Raw genomic sequence first — 10,808 nt, 5'->3', positions numbered from 1 at the left:
AGTTTCATGCACATCATTCTTTTACAGTGTCGGTGTTGCCATAGTGACGCTCGCTCAAGTGGAACGTGGCATGTTTGATGCAACAGCGGTAAAAACCAAAACGTGAAGATTCAAAGAGGCGCCATGTTTAAGCCTGCTGTTCAGTCAGTGGCCACTTGGTGGCAGCAGAGAACTCTGTAAACAAACATGACGTAGCAACCGCAGAATGATAAAACCTTAAATTTATCTGATTCTCAAGACATGAATTTACACTTTAAAAAATAATATGAGCTAAAAAATAACGTTTCATACTTTAACACTTTTTCACAGCATTTGAAAGCTTGAAAGTTTTAGAAAATGCGGTTTGTACTCTTGTGGTGTACCACAGGGCTCAGTGTTCACCTCAGCCAGCTTACTGTCCGGTCATCCGGGGATCCTGCCACAGGCTCAGCGCTTGGCCCCGCCCACACAGGAACGTTTCCTTCTTTTAAATCAGGTTGTTGGTTTCAAAACCACTTCCATCCACACTGAGACACAAACAATGGAAAAAACCGCTAGTCTTTACTCCACCAGACCTGTAGGCAGCGCTAAACATGGAGAACACATAAAGCTTCTACATGAGCGGTAAAAGCAAGAAAACAACAAAGCACAATGAAAAACTTTTCCAGAACTTTTTCCAACCACAAACATGTAATCCGCCATTGTTGTTGTCGTGTTTCTACCCATGTTAATGCTAATATGTTAGCATTTTCACAAAAGTAGCTTTTTCTGTAGCTTTCACTCTGGAACCTGATTTAAACAGCATTTATTGTTCCTTAAAACTGTTTTCAAGTGGAAGTGGGGAAATGTTGAAATCGTTCTAGTGTGGGTGAGACACACAGTGGGTGTGGCCTGATACCAGCGTGGGCGGGGCATCATTCATGTGTGGGCGAAGCCTCCAATTATCCTGAACTGGTTTTTTTCGTTAGCCGCCCCGTTATGCGAATTAAACTTTGTGCTGCATGTTTTTGCGTTTGAACTGTTTCCAGACTGAGACGTGATTCAGTCCGGCAGCAGTCGGTCAGTGCTGCTGGACAGATGCTGGTGGCGGGAAACTGGATCATCTGGGAGGAGTTTGACGGCTCAGATGGGCTGGGTTTGGCGCCGCTGGGTTTGGCGCCGCTGGGAGGACAGATAGATAACGGTGGAGTTCAGATGAGCGAAACCTGCGGATAATTAAACTCTGATCTCATCCTGAGGTTCCACATTCCCAACAGAAACACTGATGAGTTCAGACCAGTTGGTGGAGGCTCCAGGTTAATGGGAGTTCTGGTGCTGAAGAAGTTCAGGCAGCGAACCGACCCAAATCCAGACCTCTGGATTTAAACCGGTTTAAATCAGAGCTCCAGGTCAGTCCAGAGCCAGCAGCGGCGTGCTCGTCTCTCTGTCCATCTGCCGCAGCGCCGCGGCTTCCACCGTCGACTGAGACCTGAAACGGGACAGGTGAGACAGGACAGGTGAGACAGGACAGGTGAGACAGGACAGGTGAGGCAGGACAGGTGAGACAGGGCAGGAGAGACAGGGCAGGAGAGACAGGGCAGGTGAGACAGGACAGGTGAGGCAGGACAGGTGAGGCAGGACAGGTGAGGCAGGACAGGTGAGGCAGGACAGGTGAGACAGGGCAGGAGAGACAGGGCAGGTGAGACAGGGCAGGTGAGACAGGACAGGTGAGACAGGGCAGGTGAGACAGGACAGGTGAGGCGTGGCGTTATCCCTGACCATCAGAGCTGTTTCTATTATCTTTTGGACCTCAGGGTCATGTTCTCGGACCCGTTGGTTTTAATTAATCAGTTTCATAAAATTTACAGCAACAACGACAGAAATGACTAACAGGACATGACAGTTTTATTAACCTGAACAATCCCTTCATTTAAATCCTTTCAGGTTAAAAGTACGACTGTAACTTAATTAATAGTTAATTAATTAATAGTTAAAACGCTAATTTTTAGCGTTTTAACTAAATCTGGAAACGTTTAGCACCACCTGCTGTGATCAACTAGGCAACAACTTTCAAACAGAAACATTTTGTTCCAAACAATCATTTAATGACTAAACATGCTAACAAATGTCCAATAACCAATTTGACCCAGTAGGGGGCGATACACTGTGTTATCCATGTTGCATTATTGACTATTGGTGGATGTCAACATATGTTTAAGTTAGCGTGTTAGCATTAGCCTCTGCTAAATACCATGTTGCTTTAGCTTTTATCCTTAGCGCTAATGTTTATTGCTAGTGCAGCTAACTTTTGATCAGTTTAAAAACATAATGACATGAATTATTCGACATGTTTCTCTTCCTGTAGCGCCGTTGTTCTGGTCCAATCAGACAAATGTTCTGATTCGTTTAAAGGCAAAAATTTTCAGTCTTAAAACTTTAACAGCTTTTCCTCCAAACTGGACTCAACCCGTCCCCCCTGACAAGCAGGTCTGTAAATCCGCCTAGCAACAACAGCTCCAACCAATAGAATACCCAGGAATGTGTGACATCACTGCCCTCTTTAGGTTGCCATAAGTACAGCGCCCTCTGGAGGCCGGAGTAAAAACTATAACACATTTTACACTGTGAAGCAGTGGAGTATGGTCTAGTCACTACAGTGTAAATAAATGTATAATAATAATAATAATAATAATAAACTAAGGCTTGTCCTGTCCCTTTAAGGCGGACGCAGCAGCAGCTCCTCACCTCTTCATCATGTCCTTTTCTCCGCCGCCGCCGCCGCAGCTCTCCCTGACGTGCAGCGCGTCGTACGTCAGCGTGTACTCGGTCTCGTCGTTGTAGTCGGGTCCCAGCAGCGTCCGCGCCCACCCCCATATCGTACGGCGGCAGCATCCCGCCGAACTCGGACGGCAAACACTCGGGCTGGATGAGCTGGTGGAGAGAGTTCAGGTTGTTCCCATGGAGGAAGATCTGAGGTAGGAGAGAAAAGAGTCTGAATGAGAACGAGTCTGGAATAGAGGGATGAAAACGGATAAAAGACGACAGAGAACAGGAGGCAGTTTCTTAAAGGGGCGGTACCATTTAAAATCGAGTTATAATGTTTTTCCCTCTTCAAAACTTTCCTGGAGTGTTGCTTTTATTCTTTCATGCATGTTTTAGAAATCCTTTAATCTCCATGGCAACCATTAGGGGTGCCTAAACGCTTGCTCACCGTTTTTCCACTCAGCTCCTTAAGACTAGCCAGCAGCAATTAGCAAACAGCTGGTGGAGCTGCTGAGCTCGTTATAGGAGCTGCTGCTCAGCTGTGAAACGTTTATAGGGTTAATAGAGGAGCCATGTTGGGATGACTTCCTGTAGGCGGAGCTTCAGAAAGAGCTGGAGCCTCTTAAAGAGACGGAGGCCCCATTTCATCAACTGAAGGTAACATAGTTAACACATGATACCGCCCCTTTAAACGATGAGGAAGAGGAGGATGGGCCTTCACCCTTTTCCGGGTCTTGTCCTTGAGGAAGGGCTTGATGATGGTGTACATGGCGTGGATGTACCAGGGCTGGTTCACGAAGTGGATCCCTCCGAACCGGGCCGGGAAGCTGTCCTGAGGAGACACACCGGAAGAGTTCAGGGAGGGGGACCCGGTCGGATCAGAACCTGGTCGGACCAGAACCCGGTTACCTGCAGGCCCTCGATGGCCAGCTTCAGGATGTTGGGCGTCAGTTTGGACGCCTGCTTGAAGGAGAAGTTGCTCCAGTCGATGATGAGCGTGAAGCCGTTGATCTGCAGCTCCGGGTTTTCTATCAGAACCTCCAGGGAGAGCAGGATGGCCCGCAGGATGTCGATGAAGGAGTTCCTGCAGGGAGGAGGGGCCGATCAGCCGATCGATCGATCAGTAAACGCTCCCTGAGCGTTAGCTACAGCTGTGGAGCGAGCCGAGCCGCTTCCTGTCTTACGGTCATTAAGCTTCAGGCAGCAGAAGACGGATGGTTCTGTCCAGAGACCGGCGCCGCTCTAACTGGGCCTGAACCTGGTTCTGATCCACAGCTGTCAGGATTTCTGAAGGTTTGTTCTGAAAGAGCTTAGCTTAGCTTAGCGCTCTCACTAACTGTTCAGCACATTTAGCTTCCCCTACATTAATTTTCCTGATAAATGATAAAGCTTTAATTTATCTGGTTATTTTGTAGTTGAATAAAATTCATGACGTTTTTAAGTTTTGGTTTTTGACTGTAGATCAATTGTGGCCTGTAGAGGGCGATGTAACACATGGTTGGAGTCAATATGGCTGAAATTTAGCTTCTACTAATTACTACGTTGGCATAGCAACTTAGCATTAGCTAACAGTAAATATCATGTTATTTTAGCGATTTAGTGTTAGCAGAATTAATATTTATTGTTAGCGCAGCTAGCTTTTAAATTAGCAATGGCCAGCACTGCTGAGACGTTCAGAACGTTCTGGTTCTGGTTCTGGTTCTGGTTCTGGACAGGCAGATTGACGGTGGTTTCATCAGTTATTCCTCAAACAGCTTTTATTGGAAATAATCTCTGAAAATCCGTCTGAACGATTCAGGTTGCAGTTTAATTTTGAGGATTTTTCCAGATTTTCCTCCAGAACGTTCAGGTTTGAGTGTAAAGATGGTTCTGACCCGGTGAGATACTCAGAACCTTCTGGATTTCACCAGTTTCTCCATCCTTCTCGGATGTTTCTGTGTGTTTACCGGCTCTGGTCCCAGTTGGAAGCGAACAGGATGAGGATCTTCCTGCCATGTTGGTCCGGAGCCTCCAACACGCCGGGGAACCCGTCCATCAGGGCCCGCTTGATGCTGGGGTCGTCCACCTGATGGAGACACGGCGGAGTCAAACTACAGACCAACGGCTGCACAAATACTCAATCAATCAATCAATCAATCAGTTATCGACACCCTCCACTGCCTGAAGCCACAGGTTTTGTTCTATGAAGCTGAAGAAGTACTACAGATCGAAATGGATCAACAACATTTTACCTTTTTGTTGCAAAACAACATTAATGTCAAAGTGAAAACTGATTCCTACAAAATAAAGTCCATTTCTGTGTAGCTTCGGCTCGTTCTTCTGAAAAATAAACCAGGCGTCTTGTCAAACCAGAAGACGCCATTTTGGAATCATCAGGCCAAAGAACTGATGAAGGGGTGAATTTATACAATCACTTATTTTATTGTCATTATTTGGCAGAAATCAGTTTTTACTTTCACATTAAATTTGTATTTTTTGACCAAAAAGCCCAAATTCAGTTGATCAGGGTTGAATTTTAAAATGATTAAATGTTAAAACAGCAGAAAATGTTTTCAGGAAGGTTGAAATAATTCCAGTCCTGCAGGTTTTATTGTTTTATCTGTTCTGGAGTGGAAACGCTCCTGAAATGGTCCCTTCAGAATAAAAGCCCAGACCTTGAAGCTCTGGAACATGTCCAGGTTCTGCTGGCGGAACTGGAAGTACTGGGCCAGCAGGCGGAACGTCTCCACATGGTCGAACTTCCTGGCTCTGAGGAAGCGCAGGATGAACTCGTCGTCTGTTCGCAGGAAGCCGATGTCCGGCCGCGTCACGATCATGTCCCGTACCTACGGAAACAGAACCGACCGCAGAGCAGAGGAACTTCATTCAACGGGCCAGAAACCCTGAGGAACTTTTTCCTCTTAAAGAGACGAAACGATTTGGGAAACAAAATGTTTCTGCTTTCTGGTCTGAGATTTCCTGGATTCGGTTTATATTCTGGGTTTTTAGGGTGACAGACAGGACATCCTTCTCTCCAGTAAAACCAGTGGTGCTCCAGCATTCCCAGTCCGGTTCCTCTACTGAGTTCCCCTTGGTAAGAAGAAATCGATATTATAGAGAATCTCAATTTCCATTTCTCCTGGGAATCCTGAATCAATTCAAAATGCTCAAAGATATGTATATTAATATTATAATTTTTTATATGTTTTATTTAGGAAAAAATCAGGCAGCTAAGCTAACCTAATAGCATAGCAATGACGTCAAACTGCTACAAAAGGCGCCGCCATTTTAGTTCCGGACAGAAAATCCCAGTTAGCTGCGTTTTGGTTTGTAATCGGCTGATTTGGGTTATTAATATAATTTAATTCACACTAATAGTTGTTTCAAATAAACTTAAGATGCAGAAATGTTTAATGACACTGAGCTGATAGTGACTGAAATCTGATCGATTCTGAATTTTCTGAATTGATATTTAATCAGAAAATGAAGGTCAAACCATTAATGAATCAATATTTTACCGAGCGGGAACCTGACCAGGTAGCTCCGGATAGCTTAGCCTTAGTGCTAGCAGCGTTAGCTACCAAACTAGCTGCCTTTGAGGAAACTTTGCCTTCTTTCTGCTCCGTTTCTGTTCTCTCATTTCTAATATCATCCAGTTTCTCTGCGCGGAGCTTCTGGATCTATAAATATTGAAACGCAGCTCCAGACGTTTTGCTCTCCGGACGTTTTGCTCTCCGGACGTTTTGTTCTCCAGAAAATCCCGCTCAGGTTGTCCGAACATCCGGGCAACAGTGACGTCATTTGCGATCAGCGCCATAGTTACAGGATTTCCTGCTGAACCTGATCTTGTTTAAATATAAGCCGATGTCATTTGAATTGTTTTAAATAAATGCTGTGTTTGTTTCTCTCCATCATCTGGACCGTTTTCTGAGCGGTTCGGTCCGGCGGTACCTGCTTGATGTCCTGGTGCAGAGTGTCCGGGTTTTCGTTCAGCTCCATCCGGGCCTTCTCCGTGGTGTCCGAGCTCAGTCCGGGAGGCACGTGGTTTTCATCTTAATCCAGAATAAATCTAATCCAGTCAGAGTTTTTATTTTCCACTTAAAGCTGCTTCAGGCCTGAAGATGAGAGACAATCGTTGCTGCTGCTTGATCTCAAACAATCAGACAATCAGAAGGAGAAGAAACAATCAGGATGTTTGGACCGACAATCATCTCGGCTGTCGGCTCGGAAACGTCAGTTTCTAGTTAAAACCCGTCGGACATGTTGGATCATCTAAATCTCAGAACGGTCCGGGTCTGCAGACGATGCTGTAGATTCACATCCCATGGCTTCCTGAAAGGCACTCCTCCTCCGGCTGCTTCCCATCATGGCCGCTCCAGGTTCGGTCCACTCGGATCAGCAAACATCTGGGAACATCTGGAGGTTAAAGGGAGGGAGCCTCGGTGCAGCCTGCAGGACACAAACAGCCAGCTGTGAGTCTACAGGAAGTTCTGCTTTTATTTTGGTTTTTCTGATGTCCATAACTGAATAATCGTTCAGCCTCCAGGAAGCAGAGGACCGATCATCAGATCCAAACCCGCAGCAGCCATGTTTTCATCCAACTGTGGAGAAAATGTTTAAATGTTTCCAAAAAAAAAGAAGAAAAACTGAAAATGGGAGTTAGGCAGGTTTCCATCTGCTGGTTTGGACCTGCTGATGGTAAACAGGAAGTAGCAGAGAGTTTGGTTCCTCTGGTAAGGCACAGACTCACAGATCTGCTTTCATCTCCATATTAGCTACTAATTTTTAAAAAATGGTCTCCAGAGTTAAAAACCATTTTGTGAAATTAAGGAAGTTATTTTGAATTTCATTAAAGTTTCTATGGAAACACGGCTAACGTGACTCTGCTGTGACTCCATCCAGGTCTGCCCCCTTGTGGCTGCTCTGGACATGGCAGCTCCTTTACGTCCCCATGTTTAAAATTACAGCCATAAATGTGGGAAAAAATTAGTTTTCTAATAAAACACAAACAGATATGAACAGAAGATGAGAATGGACTCAGAGCTAAAACAAATTCAAATAATTAGACATTTGGGCTGAAAAGGTGCTGCTTTTATTTCCAGTGATCCGTTTATTCAGGGTCAGTCCAGACAGATGACCCCCCACTGACCCCACCTCCGCAGCTGATCCCCATCTGCCTCCATCAGGAACCGGGTCAGATGTTCCCGGTTCCCACTGAGGGATAAAAACCATCAACATGGACGGAGGTTCATGGAGGAGCAGCTGGAGCTCCTGCTGCTCCTCCATGAACCTCCTGCAGGAGGAAGAACAGAGACCTGCTCGGTGGTTGAATCCCGGCCGTCCTGCTCGGCCCATCGGCCCTCTGGTGCTGCTGCTGCTGCTGCTGCTGATGATGATGATGATGGAGGAGGAGGAAGAGGAGCAGCAGCAGGAGGAGGGCTGCATCCCGCGGATAGCACAGATTTATTCCGCATTAAATAAAAATAAAGCAAAAAGGAGAAATTAGATCCGAAATAAAAATGAATAAATCCTGAACGAGTCCGAGAGGAAGCTCGTCCTTGTGAGCCAGAGTGGCTCGAAGAGGAGGAGGAGGAGGAGGAGGAGGAGGCGCGATCTCACTTTGTGCTCAGAAAAGACGTCAGGATGCTTCGGTTCCGTCCAGACAGCCTCAATAACCAGGACAGCTTCCGGTTAGGACTTAAAAAATAAAAGCTGTAAAAGTTCAGTTACATTTTCAGGATTCAAAATATAATAAAACAGATGAACACAAACATATTACAAGAGTTAATATGTAACTAGTTACAGTTACTTCAGTAACCGTAGTTTTACTACGCTCTACGTTTTTCTTGTACTTCAGTGATTTTCTATGAATTGTTGTTATTTTTACTTGAGTTAAATTTCTATATCCTCTCTGTGAGAAACTTCACTGAATTGAGAACAAAAATTTACCAAACATACCTGCAGTTTCTGTTTCTTACATTCACATAAATTCATTTGCATTTTTTTTTTATTTTATTATTTTGTAATTCACATATTTATATGATTTTTTCCCCATTTTGGTCCTTAAAATCCACATAACTTCCACATAACTTTATGTTTTGGTCTGTCTGATTACGTAATTTTTAAAATATCAAATAGTTGATGTTTTTATCAGAATCTCAGAACTTAAGTTGCCTTTTAATTCTCTTTTTTGCTTTTATTTTGACAACCAACCTCCCGGGTTTCCGTGATGTTTCCTGTCATCTTTATCCACCTGCACGCGCCTGTAGCTGGCAGCTATCATGATGCGCGTTCACAACTCACCCCGGACAAACTGGAGCGCGCGCCGGCGGGAACGCGCATTTTTCATTGTGATGGCGGTCAAATTTTTATTATTTATTATTTATTTACAATTTTCCTGCATTTGCCTGTGATTGTGGGGTTATATGATGGTGATGGTGGGGTTATATGAGTGAATCCAAAATGTTCTCTTTTTCTTTTGTGAAAAGATAAAATTTTAATATTTTCACTTCTCTTTGTCTGCTTTGTGCAGTAACCTTTATCTGCTAATATTTAGTATTAAAATATGTAAAATTATGTAAATTCTTTCAATTGAAGATGTTGATTTATACTCTATAGTTTGATCATGTATGGTAATAAATAATATTTTGATGTTTTTATTTTTCCATTTCATTTCGATTTTATTTATAGGACTGACTAGATTAAATAAGGTAAATTTAAATACAATAATAATTTGGGCTGTTTTTAATTAAACTAAATTCGAATTAGGCTTTATTTGGATTTTAAAAACATTGAATCCATCCAAATTTGAATATAAATCGAAGTTCAACAGATTTTCACTGAAATGATTCTCAACCATAAAATATCAGTCTGGTTCTTTTAAATTAAAATAAAAATATATTGTTGCAGTTGTTTCTAGCATTTTTCGGTTAGTTTCCATAGTTTTGACCAAAATGAAAGCCATCTTGGACAAACTGTCTTTTATTCTGAAGGCGTGTTGTATGTAGATTAAGCTGTGACGTACTTCCTCCTGTCTAAGGTTCACCCTGTTATCTGCGGCTTCTCTCTTATTTCCACCTCAGATCGCCTGTAAAACCTTCCAGAACCTGTTGCTACTGAATCATTTCACGTTATTCAGATTCACTGAAGTTCAAACTGCGACTTTCTGTTTGCGTCACTTCGGTTTCCGGTCAGTTTTTGTGTCTTTTCCGGCGTTTCTTTGTCGAAGTTCAATCGCAGTTAGCTCCAGAGCTAGGCATCATCCCGTCCCGTAAAAGAACCAATCAGCGGATCGAGATCTGAAGCATGGACCAATCAGGAGTCGCAGCACAAACGCAGAAGGTGAGCAGACATGTTGCTCAGGTCAGGTTTTAACATTTTATCGCGGCTGTTTTTAGTTTTATTTGATTCTAAACAGTTTAGCTGCGTCTTTTAGCTGGTAGCTGAAACCGAGACCTTTTGACATAGTTTGTTTCATTTTAAAATCTAAATAAATCATCTTTATTCGTGTGAAAATGAGAAATTATTTTCTAGATTAGATGTTTCTCTAATGTCGGCCATGTTTGCTGGACAGGGCATAACATTTAATAACTGGGTGTTTCCATCAGTCAACAACAGCAGCTCAGTGCTGAGAACCAAACCGAACAGATAAAAATGACTAATTTATTCATAAACTAACCTAAATAATGTGAGGCTTAATTAGGACGACCAATAAAGGTCAGAAAAACAAATCAGGAGAAGCATTTTTTATTCAGTTTAAAGTAAAAACGTGATAATTAATTTTAAACCCTTTTTAGATATCACAAAATTTGTTCTCGTAGAGGACATTTGATACATATTCACCGTTTTGATTTGTCTAAATAACGAGCTTCTTAGTGTTTTAATTGATCCAGAAGGTTTAACGTTTCTCACAGTAACAAGTTTTCACCAGTTAAAATGGCAGCAGCGGATTTTCTGGCCTGAATCATGAACAGTTGAAGTTTTGAGTTTTTTTCTGATGAAACCTGAAATATTAACAGTGCAGTGAAAATCATTTCCAGTTTATTTTTATGATCCCAGACTTTGGTCGACATATGAGGCATGCAGTCATGCATGATGTCAGTTAATTA

The 10,808-nt window shown here is 43.2% G+C and overlaps 1 protein-coding gene and 1 pseudogene across 1 annotated transcript; one reads left to right on the top strand and one right to left on the bottom strand.

The window, feature by feature from the left end:
• Nucleotides 1-60: 60 nt before the first annotated feature.
• LOC114137212 (clavesin-1-like) lies at nucleotides 61-8,983 on the bottom strand. Its single transcript, XM_028005831.1, is given in 9 exon segments — nucleotides 61-1,447; nucleotides 2,704-2,826; nucleotides 2,828-2,928; nucleotides 3,443-3,553; nucleotides 3,631-3,805; nucleotides 4,668-4,786; nucleotides 5,376-5,546; nucleotides 6,652-6,752; nucleotides 8,914-8,983. Coding segments are annotated over 9 exon segments (1,050 nt in total). The 3' UTR covers nucleotides 61-1,368.
• A 1,022-nt stretch (nucleotides 8,984-10,005) lies between these two features.
• LOC114137211 (chorion-specific transcription factor GCMb-like) overlaps nucleotides 10,006-10,808 on the top strand; it is a 3,349-nt pseudogene continuing 2,546 nt past the window's right edge.

Source organism: Xiphophorus couchianus, chromosome 21 (genome assembly GCF_001444195.1).
Source record: "Xiphophorus couchianus chromosome 21, X_couchianus-1.0, whole genome shotgun sequence".
NCBI lineage: Eukaryota > Metazoa > Chordata > Actinopteri > Cyprinodontiformes > Poeciliidae > Xiphophorus > Xiphophorus couchianus.
This window is presented reverse-complemented; position numbering and strand designations above follow the sequence as displayed.